This window comes from Crassostrea angulata, chromosome 7 (assembly GCF_025612915.1).
Source record: "Crassostrea angulata isolate pt1a10 chromosome 7, ASM2561291v2, whole genome shotgun sequence".
NCBI classification, from domain to species: Eukaryota; Metazoa; Mollusca; class Bivalvia; order Ostreida; family Ostreidae; genus Magallana; species Magallana angulata.
In genome coordinates this window covers 27,802,585-27,824,644 of record NC_069117.1, presented here as the reverse complement: position 1 = coordinate 27,824,644, position 22,060 = coordinate 27,802,585, and the positions used below count along the sequence as shown (strand labels likewise).

Here is a 22,060-nt window from a genome sequence, read left to right as displayed (position 1 = left end):
AAAATAATTATTGAAATGTAAAGGTCGTTTAGTTTTGATATCAACTTTATAAAGTGATACATGGAGATGGCGTTCTACAACATATGAAACTTTCAAGTATGCTGAATTTAGGTACTCAAAAAAAGGGAAATTAATATATGAAAGACCCTGTTAGTTTTTATGGTAATCAAGCAATAATAAGCCATAGATATCTGAAAGTAGTAGTATGTATCTTAATTTTAGGGAATGTGTTATTCATCTCACGATATTTTAGAAATCATTCATTTTTGGTATCAAATTCGAAGTCTTAAACCTTTCATCGGTCAGCATAAATGGATTGAACACAACATAACGTTTCAGCATGGGAATCAAATACGAATGTTTCCAAAGGTCACAGTCATCGAACAATTAATGTACACGTTTAATTTTCCTTCTTTATTCTCTCCTTACTTCATTCACACGTGCGCTGATCCATATTTTTTTTCAGAGGTGGTTCGAAGACAGGATTTTTTTTTTGGGGGGGGGGGGGTTTAAAGGCCAATTTCCTTTAACTTTATTTATAAGGAGGGGTGTTCACGCCCCCCACTCCAAGATGCGCGCATTTACCAGTCGCGCACATTTGTTTGTTGCAGTATGCGTTAGCACGATTAATTTACGAATAAGGGTCCAAACTGGACGGGCAATCATTTATACGTAAAAGTTTGAGTTTGAGTTTCATACATAAAAAGTACATACAATGTATACATAAATCTCATCGGTAGATATTTCTTCCACACTTTATATCGAAGACTTTGATGTAAAGTACCTACTGTTATTAACCGACCATATAATGATAGTTATTTAATATTGGTTCTGATGCAAAGAAATCAGCATCGAATGCATTGCCAAAAGGTAACAAGCTATGGTTAATAGATTGACTGTTTTGTTTATGATCAATTCTCAAGCTGGAAAAAAGATACATCACAATGAACAAACACCGATGGAAATGGTGCTAGGTCCATTATGAAGTTATAATTCATTAAAATTATCTTCCTCTGTCTAATATCTTTGTATTCAATGTAAAATAATTATTTTACTCCTGTTCAATTTGATATTTAAGAGGATGTGGAGAACATATTAATGGCATGAAATAAAACCCAAACATTCAGAGGCTCTTCATATTTCATTAAAATTGGTTACCAAACATTTTCTCAATGTGTTTATCTGAAAATGCATATGTCAAATTATCTCTTTTGTCCAAATTATTGTTATTAAGCATCATTAAAGAATTTCATGTCTGAAATTTAAGAGCCATAAGATATTTTCATTCACTTAGTCATGACCCAAACAACGATAGACTTCCGCGTAAAGCAGTAGAGTTGACATGTATGCACGCTTCCCATTCAAAGTTATCCACTAATATTGAATCATGTACTACTAACTGACACATCTGTGAACTAAGATAAACAAAGGATACATTAACGAATTGATTATCAAGTTTAGAAATAAAAACAAAATAGATTCAATTGTGTATTACAAATTTATCAACAATGCATGATTATATTAAGTCATTTTGCAATTTCACATTGCACTTCTCTTTTTACATATGGTTAAAAACACTTGTTTTTATAATAGCAAGATGACAGTTACTTGAGTGTAGTTTAGTAACAATGGAAGGCATCTGATATAAAAACTGTTCTTTTACTGAAAGTCCATTACTAATAATATTTTTTGTTTCAGACTCTAAAAAAACTCTTAAGCAAATAACACACCATATAATCTTGCCAGTGCAACAGAGCAAGCTTTTAAATAAATAAATAACGAATCTTTATGAATAAAAACATGGTTTAACCAGTCATGCCCATCTAAAATTGCATAATATTTACTTCAATTTTTAAATACCCCATACAAAAATTTACATAATATCCAGGTAAATAGACATAATAAAGGCATTTAATTTTCAGCGGATAATTTTCTACTTTCGATTTAAGCTCAATGTTTTTGACCACTGTCCCCGTTTCTGATGGGAGTTCTGATTATAGAAATGTTCCTCTTCAGGGATGACGCTAGAGCTTTATCAGGTGACACGGGGAGAAGACGTTTACCCCGGGGGGTAGTGACGGGGGTCTCTATTTGGGCCACTTTCTCAGTTTGCTCAATCAATGATTTCGTCGCTGAACACAATTCTCTTGCGGCAAGCTCCAGTTGCTCATACTGGGAGTTCGATAACACAGAAATGTCCGACAGATCTCCGTCCTTGACCTTGTCTTTAGAGGTCGTAGAAATTAAACGTAGTGCGCCTTTCTGTATTAATTCTGCACATCGACATAGTTTTCTTACATCATTGTCTTTACCTGCAAAGAAAAAAATTCCGTTTTCTCAATCCTCATTCAGTTACACTAACATGTAATATCAATCGTAATAATCAATCATATAAAATACTCCAGTAAATTTAATATTATATGCATCATAAAAGCACCTGGTCATAAATCATTACCACAAGAAACTTCATAACAGAGTTGCCACATCCAGTTAAAAGGAAAACATTCCAAACTCAACCCAACTGTAAAATTACAATCTGATATACTGCAAATACAATCATCAGCAACCACTAAGCTTTTATATTTACATGTATTTTGGATTCATCAGTATCCATTGTGGCTCATTTTTGGTCAGATTTCATGCATAAACCACAAAAATATGTCCCTACAAGCCAGAAATAGCATAATATTGCTTAAATATCTAAAAGAGATTTGAGTCAAGAGTCAAGAGTTAAGTTAAGAGTCAAGTAAGTCAATAGTTTACACTATGAAACACATTTTAAATGACCTTTCTATAAATCTTGTGAAGTCCATGAAAATTGACCAACCTATAGTGATTATAATGATTCAAAAAGTACTTATGTACCCGCACATCCCATTATGTACCTACACACATCATTAATAAAAATACTTTGACATAGCTCATCCAATTTGGTGTTCATGAATTTTTAACTTAATGCAACTACACTACAGATGATAGAAAGTAAGGTTATAACATCTTGACTACAAAGGTTATCTGAAAATCAACTTTCTTGAAATACAGAGTACAACATCAGTTCATAAATCAGTCTATACAGAATACTAAATTAGACTGAGATCATACCTAGAACTGGTTTAATACATGAGTAACCTTAAATCAATGTACATTAAGAGTATAACACTGGACACTTCCTAAATTGGTCTATAGAGTATATACTAACAACATCAAGTTCTTACCTTGAACAACAGGCTGAACACTCTGCATCAGAAGATTGACCGTTTCAAGGAGGTTACTGATCTGGGTCACCAGGCCGCGACATCGCTTGTAACTCAAGCTGTAGAAGGAGGCAGGGATGGACTGGAAGCCCTCCCTAACACTCATGTCAATCTCCACCTAGAGGAACACATCACTCTAATTAATAACAGCATTATTCAAATCTTGTACTGTACAATTATGAATTGTTCTCATAATTCATGTATCACAATAATATAAGGTTAAAAGTTATAAAAACTTACTTGAACCTCCTGACATTTTTCAAGCAAATCTCGGGCTGAGCTAATGATAATTTCAACACTTCTGGGTACCTCTCCTAAATTCTGAAAGCATAAAATGTCACATTTAATCAAGTTATAGAATTTCTTTGTATTTCTGAATAATTCACACAATGCTCTACTATGTTCATCAAATAATGCTGAATTGAACACAATGCATGTATTTATGTTATTTTTTTTTCCTCTGAAACAAAAGAGGTATAAGCCAAGTCTGGCATTGCCTTACAATTTTTGCTGCTGAGACGTCCCCCAGTTGCTGAGCCTTGGCTTCGAGTTCCTCCAGAGAAGAAATGGCCCCTTGTAAGCTCTTGTCTACAAGTTCATCACACCCAACCAGGAACGACTGACACACTTCTGCACTTAACTGTAAAACAGGGAAATGTGGATAAACACCAATCTTGAAATCAAGTCATGCTCATTAAAAACCTTTAATTTTACTCAGCAATGTTTCACTTTTGCCAAAAAAACTATCAGAAATTTGATTTTCAAGGTAAAGGGTTGGCGATTGGTCATGTGTTTGCAGTTGTAAATTGTCTTGCCACTCATTTTTAATATGGAAATTTATAAATTAATCTATTCATACACAATACAATTTAGTTTACTGTAGTAATAAATGATTCAATGACAGTAAACAATTACAGGTACCAGTTTATTGCTCTGAAACAGTACCTTGTCTATTGTTGATGAATCATCCATTTGGAACACCTCTAGACTGACCATCCTAGTGTCTGTAGCAAGGGCTAACTCCCCTGTGATCCGACATACACTCATTACATTGTCTATGATATTAGAACTTGACTCCTGGATCAAGCTCTCGATCTCTCCTTCACACCCCTGAAAAATAATAAGAAAAATATAAATTAAGTTTATCACATTTTATACATTTCATATAACCAATCTCTCAACAATGCTGTTTTTTTTTCTTCTTCCTCCTCCAAATCATAATAAATTTATTATGGACTTGTAACTCAATATAATTTAACAAATTACAAAAAATAACAAAAGGAGTATTCCATGATCTTACCTGGAAGAAGAGAACTACTTGGTTTCCAATGGCCTTGACCTGGTCCCTCAGTTTATGGGTCAGGTCGTGTATGATGGCTGACTGGAGCTGTTCCCTCATGTACATGGAGGACCAGACAGCAGAACAGGCCGTCAGACACTGGAGGTTGGACACCAGCTCAAGTCCCTCGGTCTGAATCACTTCATCTGGCTGACCATCTGAATAAAAATATCAATCTTAACTTTTGGTTTCACAAGTTGCACTATAATAATAGATAATAATAGAAAATCTTAAACAACCACTTTTTGCTTAAATTTTCCTCTTTTCAACAATTATGCTAAATTCTAGGACAACCAATTCAGCTCTCTTTTGACCATAGTAAATGTCCTTAAGAAATCTAAGCCTAGAATTGCACTTTATCTAGATAATGAAAAGTGTTGATTTGTCTTGCTATTATTAACAGTGTATTGCTTGTTTTTGTTCTTTTGTTCAATGTACCAAATGTATCCATGCATTTATATTTGAATCAAATTTTAATTTAAAGAATTAACGATAAACATTGTAAAATAAGGGGAAAAATCGAATCCAGTCCTACCTGAAATGCTGTCATTGTGAACACAGCTGTGGTAGTCCGTGATCCTGAGGACAGCGCTCTTGATCTTGCTGCAGGAACTGGTGATTTTGTCTGCCACGCTCTCCTCCATATGCAGGGCTGAAAAAATAGTAAATCAAACATAAATAAATTGTGCAAGATTTCAAAAGTTAATATTCAGATAATAAAGCAAAAATTCCTATCATCTAGAAATAAAAAAAATATCAGAGTAATTTGATGAAATTTTTAAAGTAACAATCTTACAGTGGAAGTTGTCCATAATTGCAAGAGCATGTGATTTGTACACATTGAGAACAGATTCTGATTGGCTGTGGTGGGGACAGAGACAGTCTGGCATACTGCTCACTGAACCTATGTAAACAAAATTCACATATTTATTTTAGAACACTATAGACAGATTCTATGCAAAAGTAAAATCAAAGAGAAAACCCATTTAACTTTGAAACAAAATGTTCTTTCAAGGTTCCTGTTTAAGAAAATTACGTTTGAATTCAAAGACCTTTGACAAAAGAAAGATATTTCGAGAATTAAGTTTGAATTCAAAGAAAAATGACAAAAGCAAAATTTTCTCTGAGATTCACCTTTCATAAGGCTGGCATTGAAACTTGACACACTAGCTCTGTAAGGCGATGTTACGGAAGATCTACGATGAAGCCGACTAGAAAAGACAAAAAAATATTTTAACACCTGGTATTATGTAAACAATCAGAATTTTGAGAAGTAAATGTCTCTTAAATAATTCATAAAATTATTTTTCAAAGCCAGAGGTAAAATATGTTGTTATTCCTAGGTTATTTATTAGCAGTGCATACGCATGTTTTGTGAACATGTTACAAATATGTGTATGTCTAATTGTTCTTGGAGGATACCTCTTTGGAGATCTCCCTGGAGTATTAGATAGGTCCTGCTCCCATTTATCACTAGGATCATTGAATAACTCATCATCAGCAGAACTATCAGCATCATTCTAAAAAACACAAAAATCTTATAAACTTTACAATGAAGGGCAGTTTTTTCTAATTTATACAGGGCACTCATAATCATCAATTTTGCATCAGTCATTACAAAAAAATAAATATACTAAAAAACCCCTACCCAAGCTACTGACACTATTAAAACAAGATATGAAATGACAAAGAGATTAGAGTTATCCCCCTTTTGACAGATTTTTATTCACATGGAATAGTATTACCTGGTATAGGTCTCTCATCTGCATCAGTTTGTCCTCAAACTTGACGATGGACCAGAAGGTGCAGACTCCGAGCTTTGTGTTGGTCACTTTTATCTTGGTTTTCATTTTGTCATCTTCCAGATAATCAAACCTACAGAATGTCTGGATAAAAAAGAGAAGGAAATAAAATCAAAACGTGAAAATATTTGGATTGCAATTTCTTAATAGAGATTATCTTTCTTAGTTTAATTTGAAACAAATTTGAAAAGAAAAAAGGGTACTAACTGTGTGTTTCTTAAGCAGCTGACTAATTTTGTTGGCCTCTCTGAGCAGTAGAGCTACTTTATACAGATCAGTTTTCCCCGATTCAAGGAAGCCATTACGACGTGTAATGGACATCATCTCCGATCTCCGTTGTTTCACTTCCTCAATCCTCTGAGCTGCTTTCTGTTTCTCAGACTCTAAAAACTCCAAAAGCCTGGAACCTCTCGCAGAATCTGGCTGACTTGCTACCTGCATTATCAGAATTAAAATATTAAGTTGCAGACATTTAGGTCATAACATTAAATACATTTCTAAAGATATAAAAATTTTAAACAGCTTACTTTTTCAGCAGCTTTAGCTTCAAGCTGCTGTCTCTTTCTACCTGCAAGAACTTCTTGTTCTAAGAGCTAAAAAAAAAATAATTTTTGAAAAGCTTTAATAATTTTCCTGTCAAACTTTTTTCATTCCTAATAAAAGCATTTCTTTTTCAACATGCGTACATAAAAATGTTTAAGGTCAATTTACTTTTGTTTTAGCTTTTATCAATTATGTACAGTCATAATAGCAGTGTATTTCAGCATAATTTAAAACTCCTGACAAGCCAAAAACTATACTGTACTTGTTACTCTATAACTCACCATTTTTTGTTTCTGAAGTTTCTGTATGAACTCCTGAGCCTCCTGTCGCGACTGCTCCAGCTCTATCAGTTTGTCCTCATATCCAGTTTTCCTGGAGTTCCATTCCATCTCAGCTTCCCGCTTCGCTTTCTCCAGCTCTAAGAACATCTCTTCCTGAGCTTGTTTCCTTGCTTCCTCAAGCTCAGCCTGCAACCTGAACACGGAAAATTTCACTTGTAAAGTAACTCTCTCCACTTTGTGATTGTTAAATGCACAAATATACATGTAAATAAAGCAGAGTACAAAAAAAAACACAAAGTAACATGATCAACTTTCACTTGGCAGGTTTGCAGTTTAAAGTCTTGTGCATGTTAGAACCTACAAGTCCTTTTGATCAATATTCTTTCATTTCTGATATTTCATTCTCTGTTTTGCCATGTTTGAAACACATGGCTACTTGTACACACATGTACATGTATATGGTATTCAAACTTTTTAAAAAAAATTCTGTATAAAAACTTGCCTTGCTTCTTGCACTCTCTGGACTTCTTGTTTAGCAAACTCAAAGTCCTTCATTTCCTGCTGGGCTGGTGTTGTCTGCTTGTTGCTTACTTCAATAGGATGGTTAAACCTGTCGATCAAAATCAACTAATCCAAATCAAGACAATACTGTTAAACACTGAAAATTCCTAAATATTTGGACTTTATTAATTAAAGGATTTTTTTTTTTACAATGGAACTAAATGCACTTGAACAACAATGTCTGCTGAATACAAGAACTTTACACAAAAACAGGCGTTATAGAAAGTTCCAATTTTTTCTTACCTGAAATAATGGTCTCCACCCAATATGACTCTGTCACCCTGAAAATAACAATAACTGTGATTTTTTGACTATCATCATAAACTGGATTTATGAAATGTAATTAATTTTTTTCATAAATATTAAAATCCCAAATGTTTGAAGAAAAATTTAAAGTTTTAGTAAAGTCTTCCTCTCCATACATACATCCATCTTCACGTTTTAAAGGTTCCACTTACATGGTGAAGAATTGCTGGTTCTGAGACCAGATTTCCGTTGACGTAGGTTGGGGAGTCATCAATTGGAGTGATGCTTACAACACATTCTTCATTGTTTATGATACTGCAATAACAAACACAGACATTTTAAATACCAATACACAAAACTGTTGCCTTGTCTGATGGTCTGGTAGATTAAATCAAACAATATGTGTAAGACAATAAAAAAACATGCTTTTTATGCAGCAGTAAATAAGACTTGGTACTCTTTAAACTCTTTAGAAATTAGTTTGATGTTCAATGTACATGTATGTGGGATTGTGTTTTGTCTTGAGAGCATCACGGTAGCATCTATAGAGTATGGACAATTTTTGGCAAAATGTTTGTACCAATGTAAAAGACCTTTTGAATTATGAATATTGTTTTACATTGTATTATGTAATAAATATTTTCCTTTAAATCTTCTTCCAGATAAAGTATTCCCATATGGTTCTATAAGTTATGAATATGTCTCATTGCACCACTGCAAATTTACAGTTCCAAATTCACAAAAGGTCAAGGTCTTTAAATCCAGACAATTTAATCACAACAATCACTTATCCAATTTCCCTTTGTCCCAAAAATAAAAGACCAAATGACTTAATCTTTTTAAAATCATTCACAGTCTAAATCTTTTTTTTAAATGGTATGAGAAACAGGTACAATGTATCTTTCAAAACGGAGAGGTTCAACTCCTGGTATTTAATGATTCCTAATTTAATTAGCTGGTAATTAAAGTAGTTTACTTGAAATTCATAATTAGAGGTGAAAATTGATTACCCCTAAAACATTTTGAGAAGCTCCCTTCTTGGATTTCAAAATTTTGTTTTAGTTTTTAACTTTTCATTTTCTGACAATTGTGACAAAAATGTAATTAAGACAAAAATGTAATGCTTACAATTTTTCATTCTTACAATTAATAGATACAATATGGAGGAGTCAAAGAATTTAAAATTTGCATAAAGAAGGAATCTACAGTACACATTGTAGGTGTAAATTTATCAAAAGGTGATAGTTGTTGTTAATTATGAAAAAGTTGCTACAAACTGTAATTAGTCAGTCACAAGGTCTTGGTACATTATAAACCCACAGTACTAACCAGTGATTGTCGGCTATCAGGGCCCCATTGAGCTGTATCTCATGCTTGGAGCTGGGACACATTCTCCCGACCCTGGTCTGTCCCTCTTTGATGACATACAGTAACATCTCCGACAGCTGGGGGTCCTCGTTCAGATTCACCAGGTTAGGCAGTTTGTTGTCCACCTTGAAGGTGATGCCAGCTTTCTGCAGAAGGAATTTGAAATATATATGGTCAAGTAAGGTGGTAAAACAGAATTTTCTCTCATAAAAAAAGTTCATACAACCTTCTATTTAAAATCTGAAACACTTTTCTGAGCAATTTTAAAGTTGATGATATCATAGATATTGTGAATACAAAAAAACAAACCTCTAATTGTTTAGCCTCTTCTACTTTTCTCTCCTCAGAAAGCCTCAGTTTCTCTAACCAGGATCTGCAAAATTACCGGGTAAGGGCCAAAGATCTTCAAATATTCTTTAAAAATGTAACACAACTTTCAGGAAAATCAAAAACTTGAATTAACATCTACACCATACCTTGTCATTTCCTCCATCTCTTTCTCCCTGACCGCCAGTTTTTCCTTCAGGGCTGTGATTTCCGCTAGACTCGCCGACTGTTGCTCCTCATTCATGACCCCGCTCTGACTCCTCAGGCGATCAATCTCCGCCTTCAATTCTACAAACACCAGAGACTTTTAATTTTCTTTTTATATCAATATCAAACACTTAAGATTTTTTATGTTCTTTTAATTTCAATTAGCATGTATTTTAATTTTATTTCTATTTCAATTTTTACACCCAAAACAGTTCTTTTTATTTTAATTTCAAACATCCAAGACTTATTCTAATTTTACTAAAAACAATTGATTATCCTATTTATCCTTTTAATATGGAAGTAGATTCTTAAGGCATTATCATTACTTTCACACTTAAAATGAGTTTTCTGTGTTTTTTATTTAAGAATACTTTAAAATACCCTGTTTTTACCTCTGATCATTCTAGCTTTAGGATCTTCATTCACACGTGCCAAATTCACAATGGCTCGAGCTTGTTTTGCATATGTGGAAAAAATTAAGGAACAATTCAAACCATTCTCAATTATTCTAAAATATTAAAAGACTAAGAGCACATTTAAATTTTCCTATTGACTATCATCCTCATAAACCAATGGTTGGTCTTGCTACTTTTTTGCTATAGGAAAAGCAAGACCAACCATGGATTTTGAACGATGGAAAGAATTCTTCTTAAACTGATGTAATGAATTGCAGAAAAACAAGCAAATACATCTGCACATGCATGTGTAAACATTAATCAATGAAAGGATATCTAAGAGTACTGAGGGTCTCCTCGATGTGGTGATGGGAGGGGCTGATGGTGGCGATCATTGCTGTCTTGGAGTTTCCTCCCAAACTCTCCTTCAAAAGCCTGAAAACAAACAGCACGTTTTTAATAAAATCCTAGTAAATGCAACTTTTAAATCAACAGGATGATACATACCACGATGCATTGTACTACAGGGAAACTTCACCGATTGTTCATAGCAATGGCAAACTTACCAATATACTTTAATACCTGTATACCGTAAACTCACCAGGTGAGAACTGAATCCCGGTACGGGATGAAAGACTTTTTCTTCTTGGCCCCCATAATGGACTGCTCCGAGAGAGAGGAAATAACCTTCCCCAAGGTCAAAAGGGATTTGTTTATGTTAGCACCTTCCTGCATGAAAAAAAAAAATCTTACTGTACTTTGTAGACATAAATCATATAAGGCTAATAACTAATTTACCATTTTGATAAGAGTGCAACCCTCCAACATTTTCTCTTTTTTAACTAAATCTTTGTTTAAGCTATATATCTGCATGTTAGATGAATGACTAGTTTTCATACCCTGAGCCTCTCCCCCGAGGTCTGAGCCTGGGACTGCCTCTCACTCCCGGCCAGATCAACCAGGTTAATCTTACTGGTGATGGAATGGTCGTGTTGAATGCCCTCAATCTCCTCCGTCTGTTAACACAAGGAATGAGTGAAGCATTAAAACATACTTACATGGGTATGTCTTAAATAGATTTGAAAGGAAAATCAGAAAGCTTCAATTTTCCAGATTACATCTGGTCAATTATAGTTCTACGTGATTGTGTAATGCACTGTATCTCTTAATCTAACAAAGATTCTACAGGTGCATTAAATGACTTGTAATCAAATCTCTAAAGATAGTTCCTATATATGCATGTATAAAAGTTCTTAATATTGTGCATACATGCAAGAAACATGTAAATTAACTTTTCATTTTTAAAAAAATGGAGATGAGTTTTAGATTTTCAGTCATAATAAATTGATTTTTGCATGCTGATCTATTATTAAATTAATTAATTTGATCTTTTTTCTCATAAAAAAAAAATGGTTGAAATATTGATATAATCATAACAAAATCAAAAGTGCACAAAAACCTAAATCTGCAAATATGAAAACATGATTAATGAGAGAATCTATAAATGATAAAATGAACATGAAAAAAGCTTAAAATAGCAAACAAATCAATCTTTGAGCATACCAAATACATCATTTAATATTTAAGCTGTTACAGAAGATAAAATCAAACAGATCAATTCAAACTTCTCCCTACCTCTGTTTCACACATTAGGTCCTGGTCAACAAAAAGAGTAACTTTAAATCTGATCTATTCTTTCATTATTCCATCACAATTACTTTTTTTTTTTCAAAATACTAAAAAAACACATTTGCATGCAGTATTTTAGGATTAAATAACCAAATTTATGAAATAAGGGAAAAATACACAGAAACTACATGCCTGTATGGTATAGCAATATTACCCACAATTCATGCATAAATTTAATACAACTGTAGCAACACCTACCCTGGTCTGTGTAAGAACAAGGGTGAAGACGGAGTGAGATCTACTGCTCTTATCGTTCATTCCTGTAGCTGCCGTTGCGCGGTTTTTGTTTCCAAGAGTTATCCATCCCTGATAGAAAAATTAAATCAGGTGTTTGATGACAGAAAAAAAAAAGATACTTGTAACACTTAGTTTTTGTTATCTCACAAATCAAGAAATGAAAAGACACAATAAAAATAGAATAGGAATTTTCTAACTTTTCATTAAAATTTTATGATTTTAGATACCAAATTAAAATGAAGTGTTTAGTGACCAAAAAATTGATATTAAATAGTTTACCTCTACATCTTCAAAGGAGTTGACAACATAAGTAGAGAGTCCTTCAACGTAAGGTCCCAAGACAGGGTGTTCTCGTACTTTAAGCTGAAAACAGACAAATCTTCAATAATCAAACAATAAACATGCTCTGTTGGTATTCTTTTGTGGATGCAGAAAAGTACTGTTACTAAAATATGATGGGCAGTTACAGATGGGGAAAGTTCTGAATGGAGATTGTCATGAAAATCACGGTTAAAGAATTCTAATAATAGATATATGTACCCTAAAATCTAAAATAATAAAAAAGATATCATTGACATTCTACGTACAATCTATAGTCCTTAAGCATGATTAGATCAGAACAGCTGATGTCAGCATCCGACTCAGGTGAGCTAAAATTCTTATGGGCTTGTTTAGCGGAAAAAAGGTATAGAGAGTTTTCTAAAATAACTGACCGTAGGTTTCTTTCCTCCCTTCTCCTTGGAGGAGGCCAACAGATCGTGAATCTTCTCATTGTAGATCTCAAAGAAGGAAATCTCAACATTGATCTTCACCTGTCCAAAAGTATAGATAAAATATACTCAGATATTATAACTTCATAAAAGATGTATGGTAATAAGATTTTGAAAATGAAAAATTCATATGCAATTTAAACCCTGCAGAATATAAATTTGAGGATTTAATTTTATCTGTATCTTGTAACACTTCTGCAAATTTTTATTTATTGGCCATTTTATTTAAAAAAAAAAATCAAAATATTGTGAATTGCATGTAAATATTAACTGAATTTTGTTTTCAACAAGTTTACACATATTAGCTCTGTTCAATAGCAGAAAACCCCACTACACTTGTAACATCAGATTAAGGTAATAATTAAATACAATCTAATAAAGGACTGTGATGTCATCGCCAACTTGACCTCTTCACCACATTTAATTACCGTACAACATGCCAGAAAGATTGGCCATGCAGCAATATCTTACAAAGTTGCTATTTCTGGTGTGTTATTTCAATGTCTTATTTAAGTTTTAACTCTACTTTTTATAATGAGATTTATTAAAAGGGCCTTGACAGTGATTTCAGTATTTTCTTCAAAACTTTCTCACAACACGATCCAAAAATAATGCTGCCAAATCTTCTTTTGAAATAAATCTTTTATCATTTACTTTTGAGATCATGATTAAATAAGGTATTCCTGTACCATATTTATAAATATACAGGTATATACTAGTATGAAATGATTGATGAAAAAAAAGAGAATGCAAGTGATTACAGTAGTAAGCCTCTATGGTCGATTTAAAATCAAAATATTATGGCCTATAACTTACAAACATTAATACAATTGTCACATCGTACTTTAATACCTACAACACTCTTTTATATTAAATTTTTGTTGAAAATATCTGTGCAATAAATTTTTCACTGTAAATTTCATTTATCTTTATATCATTCGCCTGAAGCTCTTAAAATTTCTTCATTCATATCAAACTGATCAAATTTTGAATTCATTGATCTGACTTCATATCCCGCTGTGAACAAAGGGATTTATCAATGGGAATTTATCACTGACGCTTTGACAATATGTAATCAAAATCTACCAACATACTGGAGATCAGTATGTGAATTGGCCAGAATTAAATTCAATGAAAAGTTCTGTTTGATCAGCCATTTTAAGTCCTAATCTCGTGTGAGAGATCTGTAGAGTTCTGTATTGAGAGTTCTGACAATAAACTCTGTAGTATATTGTTTCCTGTTATAGTCGGGCCTATTATAACCCTCGCCTTTGTCCCCAGACAACAGAGTCATCATTTCATTTCCTTTCAAACACTTTCAATTCATAAACTCTTACATGTCATTCAATACAATTCAATTATTGAAAAGTGCTCCACTCTGATGGAATCAAGATATTTTTAAAGGTCCTGGACAATATGGAAAAATGAGAATTCTTTGGTAATCTTTGCTCACACAATTGATATTAAGCAATACACACATACTTTTGAGGGAGAAAAAAGCCAAAGTTCCTCAATTATCAAGCAAATCGGATACCCCCCCCCCATCTCAATTTCTTACAGATGATTATGTTAGAAAAATAAAGGTACTTATTTAGACTGAAAGAAAGTGGTAAATCCCAATTTAAGACTAAAAAGAGGCAAATTGCTTCATATCAAAGCATAGTTGATTTGCTTCAAATATACAATATGTACTATATTTGCCATTCATTATAAACTGAAAACCTGACTTATCATGCATTCACTCTCCACAAAATTGAGGCCCTGATAAGCAAGGGGCCGTAAAGATAGCCCAACAAATCCAGCTTCGATTATGTACCCATTTAATTCATATTTAATGATACCCTGATAGAGAGTCAATAACATGAGTGTTCCATTCTGAATATCAGACCAGTGATTGACAAGCTGGATTTCAAATAAACCCTAGACCCTTACCAATGCTTCACTCCCACCAAAAAAAATCATTTTGCTTATTATGCAATGAATGTTGACATCTTAAAATGAAGAAGTGGGAAAACGATATTTCCTTACAACAAATATGTTCTACTGTACAGAAAAATGTCAATGAACACTGCTTGCTATTGAAGTTTTGTTCATTTATCATTGGAACTGTGTAATGATCTTTTTTGCCATGATTCATCTACCAGTACTAGAATACTGGCATTTGAAATCTGTATATTTACTCAAATTGAAAAGGAGAGCTCATTTTCTTCCCTTATCTTGTCAAGGAATTTACAATGTAACAAATTTACAAAGCAATCTAGTTGATAGGAAAAGCCTCCAAAGCAATTATGATGCCAGCATGAACTAGCTATGCTTTCCATTGAATTTCACTCAATATACAAGTCTCAATTCTCAAGTTGATATTGACAGAAAACTTGTATTCTCTTTTTTCACGTAATACACTCTCGAGTGAGCTTTAGATTAGTTATTGATTAGTGTATTTCTGTTGTGCAATAAGAGTTTTGCTAAATCTACAAAAACAATACAAGTTAAATGGCCAAAGTCAGACTTCATTGTTTAAACTTATTTTGCCTTTTTTCTGCTAAATCAATGAATTGATTGCAATCGTTCTCTTAGTGAGTTAAAAAAAATCATATGTTGGGCATCTAGAATATTTCAATAACAATGCCTTTTAAACATTAGCTGAGTTGTAACTATGAAATATATCCAGATTCCTGTTTTAGGAAAAAACTACCTCTAGAAAATGTCACAGTCTTTGGTGACAGTATATATCACACATTTGCTTTCTAATTATGTGTTTGGAGCACAGACAGAATAAAAAAATTTGTACACACATTTCAAGACTAGTCTGAATAACAGCTGATCAAGTGTTCGAAGAGACGAAGAAACTAATGACTCTTCAGTTTATTTATCCCTAATTGATTAAAGCATTCTAAACCCTTTCATTAAAAATTCTGTACCAAAAATTCCTACTTTGGTATTAAAATTCCATTACCAAATGGTTAAGAACAAATGACAACACCAGAAAAGAGTAACACTAGCATGTAAGCATGGTTAGAGGTGTTAAAATTAAAGGTAATATACAAAGCAGAAAATATTTAGGCATTTAGCAGTAAACATTAAAAAGGATCCATTCTCTTTCAGACAACTAAGATATTTAGTCCATTTAATTTACTGTTCCTTGTACTTCTCTCATATCCAAATTAGCACAATGGTAAAATTCTGGTTCCTTTTTTTGTCAAACTGTTAATCCATTTGTTAATGATCTATGTCATTAGTGCAAAAAGGACTTGAGTATTTTCAGAAGTCAAAGCAAGGAGGAAAAGCATTTCTTATGATCTGTTATAATTTGTTTCTGTAGAAAAAAAGTATTCTGGTACTAAGGACTCAGACTAGAAATTCAATGTACCAAGTTTGACTGACCATTTCAGAGTCCCTCGTAACCTCTTGGTCGTGGTAGGCCCTGGAAAATAACTCCTCGCAGAACCGGGGAATGATTCCTACTTCACTCCCATGTCCCATGATGCTGGAAAATCATGAAGTGAAAATCAACGGCACATCATATTGTACAAATTTAAAATTCGTTAATTCGGATAACTGACCACCCTGTCTGAGTCATGTAAAGTTCCGACGATGCCATGGTTTTAATACCAATAAAAAGTCTACTGAATTTTTCATACATGATCCATAGACATGATTAAATTTTTTACTGTCTTAGATATTCAAAAAGGTCTTTGATATTCAAATAGAAAGTTTATTGATTTTCACGTACAGACATTAATCAGCAGCATAGAGTTGTTCATATTATGCAATGCTTGTCAAATGATAAGTCTAAGATTGTCAATTGACATAACAAACCAAACAGAAACACCAACCATACTCTATAAAAATAAAGAATCTCTTTGCTAAAAGGATAAAGTCATTGAAACAAGACTCTGTCCCTACAAAGTATAATGACTTATTAAAAGAGGCGAACCTGTAACTTTTCCCACTGCCAGTTTGACCATACGCAAACAAACAAGTGTTGTAGCCCTCGAACGCCTTGACCAGTAGGGGCTGGGCCAACTGTCTGTATACCTGCTCCTGACCGGCAAAGTCCCGGTGGGTACTGTCAAATGACCAGAAGGAGAAGTCAAAGTTGAAGCGGTAGTGGTGACCGCTGTCCAGAGACCGCACCACCGTCTCGTTACCATCCATGGATACCACACAGCGGACATTGGCATCGCTCAGTTCTCTACAACATCAAGGCACACCGTTATTTAAGTTATTCATGCAATGTCAGGTTTGTAACTATAGAGTGTAAAAAGATTTTACTAATCTGCTAACAGACAATTTCATACATGACTATAAGGAAATAAAGTTTGTACTATAATTCACAAAAAACTATGCTGGGTAAAATAATATATGTTAGGTTTAAACTCAAAGCTGTTAGCATAGCTGCATTCATCTTCCCAAGAAAAAGGTTTGTGATCTGCACCTCATCGTTGGAACCCACAGGTTTTCTATCCGTTACACTGGATAAAAGCAGAGTAACGGATAGAAAACCTGTGGGTTCCGACGATGTCTGCACCTAGGATCTCCTCACAAAGAGGTGCGGATCAGAAACCCTTGACTTTAGGAAGATGGGCTACAATGCATAGAGCAGAATTGTATGCAGTTTTAAACCACATATTAAAATATTAACAGTCATTAATTTTGACACTGACTTTGACTAAATACCTTGACCTTTAAGATAAGAATAGTTAGAAGTATAGAAAAATTAAACCACATCCCCCTCCCCTTAATCCTTCAAAAATTGCACCCATGCATTTCTCAGCCATAGTGTAAAAGTGCTCAGGAAACTCAACATAAAATCTTATCTGCTAATGGTGAATCAGTTCAGAACATGAAACATAAAGGTTTGCTGTCATAAATCTATATTTGTTGATACATATTTGAATAAATTTTTGCACAGGTAAGAAAATGGAAGTAAATATTAAGACGTGTATGGCTAAATTCTGTCTGTTCAAAGCAGTTTCTAGTTTGCTCTTGGTTTTAGTCCAAAGGATTAGCTTATCAAAGAATGATGTCTGAAGATTAAGAGATTAATCTACTGCAGATTGTTGATTTAATCTTGTATGTTATTTTAAATGTACTATGCTAACTACAAAATCTATATACATTCATATTCCATGGAGTTATATAGCTTAGGTCTCCTAACGGTCAGGTATACAATCTGCTAAACAAATGCTTTGTCAGCTGATATATATATATATATATATATATATATATATATATATATATATATATATATATATATATATATATATATATATATATATATATATATATATATATATATATATATATATATATATATATATATATATATATATATATATATATATATATATATATATATATATATATATATATATATATATATATATATATATATATATATATATATATATATATATATATATATATATATATATATATATATATATATATATACACACACACACACACACACACACACACACACACACACACACGAAAACAATGTGATATTTGTCTAAGCTAGCATGCATTTAAAAAACACAATGAAATTGATATCTATATTTTGGATTTATCAAAACAAATTTGAATATAGATAAATAAACCCCTTTTTCCCCCATACTCAAGATAGTCAGACAAATTGCAATTTTAATAGTATTGCTTGTTTGGAAATACCTTGAATAATGTACCATGTTATAAGTTTGATTTATCTCTGTTTAGTCTATACCTTGTACTATAAGGACGAACTCGCACGGCCACCATCACACTGGAGCTGTCCTCCTCATACACAGTGCTTTCTTTATCGAGCATCATCTCGTACCGCGGCAGGTCCATCTGAACTGCGGAATAACACTCTGGCGTAGCCAGTAATTTATCGTCCAGGGTGTATCTCCTAGCTGGGGTCCTCATGTTAGAGTTATAAAGTTGGTCCGGGCTGGACATTGTCATATCTATATGACTCTCCAACGTCGCTCGACGTCCATCTTTCACTGGTGTAAGAAAATTTTCTTTATTATCTACATTCCATGAGAGGGGGGACTTAGATCTAGGGGTATTCCCCCCACTGGGGGACCTATACACGGGGAGGCGGCTGGGCTGTCTGGGGGTGGGGATTTTTTCACGTAACACCGACTCCTCCTCAGATGTTGATGATATTGACGTGCTGTTGTCCTCATTAACAGACATACTAATGGACAGACTAAGTGGGTCATGCTTGAGTCGAGCGATACTTTGAGTCCCCCCAATTGATGTTTCGACCGTTTCCCGGTTGAAGGTGACAGACCTGGTCACCGATGGAGATTTATCCCGCGGTGTACCCCCAGGTACCACCGGTAAAACACGTTTTCCTTTCATGGATTTACTTCTTTGAGCACCCACCGGTGTTGAAGACATAATTTCAAACTTGACTTATCCTTGGCCTAATGTTACAACGTGTTGTCAATTTCAACATAGCACGCACCTGCCAATATTCCTTTGAAGAATATATTGTTAAAATTTAAATCGTTTCTCAGACACATAATCACGGAGACCTCTTCTGATAATACTTTTACTTTGCAACTTACTGCTCGAAATACACATTTACACTCTGTTTCCCACCTCTTTCATGTTTACATTCATATTTGAAATGGCCTCCTTGCGCAAAGTGTATTGGTGTTACAAGGATTTTGATTGGTCCGTTTTCAAAACTTTGATCATGCGTTTTCCTAGGCGGATTTAAATAATATGCAGGCCATAATAATTATCTTAAATTAATTAAAATATGTTGGGGGTGATACAGATAGTATTGCAATTTAAAATTTCAACATTGTGTGGTTGTTTAAAATCCCAGTCATTTTGAATTTTATACTTTTGAGATGAAATGAACCAACACCACCCATGCACACCCCCCCCCCCAAAAAAAAGTCACAAAAAATAAAAAAAAACACCGTACCTCCTTTGTTTGTTCTTGTCCTTAATCTCCTCGGCGTGGCGGGATAAACAAATTCAAAGTGCCCTGTCTTCATCATTAGGGCATATCACTGAAACTAAGCGGTCAATAAAAATCCAAACTATGAAATGCTACTTGCACCCCCTCTTTCGATTTGAAAACAATGACAATATCCTTTACAATGGTCGCGTACTTACATGTATATACAGAGTGTGATATACATACTGACAATACATATATATTACTCAGTGTGATGCCAATTTCCTTTGAGTAGCGATTATCTCCCTTTGTCACGTGTCAGCGATTTGTGTGGAGTAATCGTGTGTTCTCAACACCTTGGGGCGGGCGGGGTGTGATGGAGAGCGATAAGAGCAGACATTTCTTTGTTACCGGCTCATTCCAACACATGCTGACCACCAATTACACCAATAGGAACCACGAGACGTCCCGAAGGCGCCCATTAACACCGTGTTTCAATTAATTTTAGATTGGGACATCGCTGCAGTCAAAGAGAGCGGGAAAGGCTATGAATTTCTCTTCAATCTCGTTTCATCAAATGTTTCAGTTGCATTATAGTTTCGGACATCGTTGCAGACAGATGATCAAAGAGAGCGGATATGCTCTAACTGAATTAAATTTTTATCAGTCTCTATTTCAAACATATTGACTATTAATGACTAAAAAATAGTTTTATTCAGCAATAATAACGAAATCTGAATTGTGGGCATTTTTTGCAAATGAGAAAAAAAATGACACGATTGTCATAATATACCATTTATAAATGAAAAAAAAATTTGAAATAAATGTACCAAACTTTATGCATTTCTTTTAATGTATTTGTTGATATGTAGGCATAAATATATCACTATAACGCATGAAAGTTCGGTCTAATAAATGAATTCTTTTGAATTCGTCTAAATTAAGCTTATTCTTATTCTCAAAGTACATCTTCACACGTACAGTGCTACGTTGTAAGATTTCTTCTAAAAAATATTGCCTTAATTTCGGTATACAAAATTACAAATGGGGAGAGGGGTGGGTGGGTTGGTGGAGTATAAAAGAAATCAATTTTCTCAAAGATTCTATTCAATCCATCTTTTCGATCTCATATAGGCGTTGGAACCGGGGGGGGGGGGGGGGCGGGGGGGGGGGGGGGGGGCTTTGCAATGTTATGCATAACCATAACCAAAGACTTTTTTTTTTTTGCTTGGCAAGATTTTTTGATGTCTAGCCCCTCCCCCCCCTCCCACTTTTTTTGGCTTCCAACGCCTCAGAATTCTATATACATATACTGAATGAAAAAAAAAATTCAAGCTTTAATGTTTAAAAGAGTTTCATCTTTCCAATTCAAATTGTTTTTGGTTAAAAATAATAATGAAGGAGAAAGATAGAATTGCGATGGAAGGGGGCTAACTCTTCCTTAATGAACTTACCATGGATCTTGGACAAAGAACTTGCGTTTATGCACTGTCAAGATACCGGTATTCTCAATCTAATTCATAACATTAACTATGATATATAACAGTGATCTGCGATCTATTAATACAAATCAAACGAAGAGAGAGAGAGAGAGAGAGAGAGAGAGAGAGAGAGAGAGAGAGAGAGCATTGCAGACAGTGAAAGGGGGCTAACTCTTCTTTTTTTATATATAAAATTAAGATCTTTTCATCTTATATATGCAACACATTTTTGTATGCTTTTATTTGAACTCTCAAATAATCATAAATTTTATCTATCTATATGATCATGATGTCGCACAGGGACGGGGTTTTATAAGGAATATTCGCCTTACACAATATTTGGCACATACTTTACTGACCCATAATGTATGATTTGATAAATATCGATATAATTAATCGTTAATTTTTCCATGACCAAAATCGATGAAAAAAAAAACCCATTTACTTTCTATTGTGCTTTGAAGATGTGGATAAATCCTGTATGATAGATACAATTGCCCCCCCCCCTACACACACACACACACACACACACACACACACACACACACACACTTTTTGTGCATGTTGTTGGGGGGGGGGGGTGTCGGGGGGGGGGGGGGTGTGTGTCTATAAAATTCAGGGTGGTAAGAGATCAATAAACTATGAGAAAAAAA

General features: G+C 33.9%; 1 protein-coding gene across 4 annotated transcripts; it reads right to left on the bottom strand.

Moving 5' to 3' along the window:
• Positions 1–1,484: 1,484 nt before the first annotated feature.
• On the bottom strand, positions 1,485–20,098 carry LOC128155509 (kinesin-like protein KIF14). 4 transcript variants are annotated; one of them, XM_052817255.1, is made up of 32 exons: positions 19,951–20,098; positions 18,748–19,009; positions 16,957–17,214; positions 16,404–16,506; positions 12,963–13,061; positions 12,529–12,612; positions 12,211–12,318; positions 11,959–11,979; positions 11,223–11,339; positions 10,925–11,052; positions 10,660–10,758; positions 10,321–10,394; positions 9,871–10,009; positions 9,704–9,767; positions 9,356–9,540; positions 8,239–8,341; positions 8,024–8,061; positions 7,722–7,829; positions 7,220–7,412; positions 6,923–6,988; positions 6,603–6,830; positions 6,339–6,479; positions 6,016–6,113; positions 5,728–5,804; positions 5,390–5,497; positions 5,129–5,245; positions 4,555–4,751; positions 4,200–4,364; positions 3,757–3,894; positions 3,495–3,575; positions 3,216–3,372; positions 1,485–2,312 (listed from the first exon to the last, which is right to left on the bottom strand). In XM_052817255.1, exons 1-32 carry the CDS (start codon positions 20,024–20,026, stop codon positions 1,951–1,953), a joined length of 4,194 nt encoding a protein of 1,397 aa, XP_052673215.1. In that variant the 5' UTR covers positions 20,027–20,098; the 3' UTR covers positions 1,485–1,950. The 4 variants fall into 4 exon arrangements, with proteins under 4 accessions (XP_052673215.1, XP_052673212.1, XP_052673213.1 ...); XM_052817254.1 differs by lacking the exon at positions 19,951–20,098 and adding an exon at positions 2,588–2,664 and having other exon boundaries at positions 2,174–2,312; positions 18,748–19,657; XM_052817252.1 differs by lacking the exon at positions 19,951–20,098 and having other exon boundaries at positions 18,748–19,657.
• Positions 20,099–22,060: the final 1,962 nt, after the last annotated feature.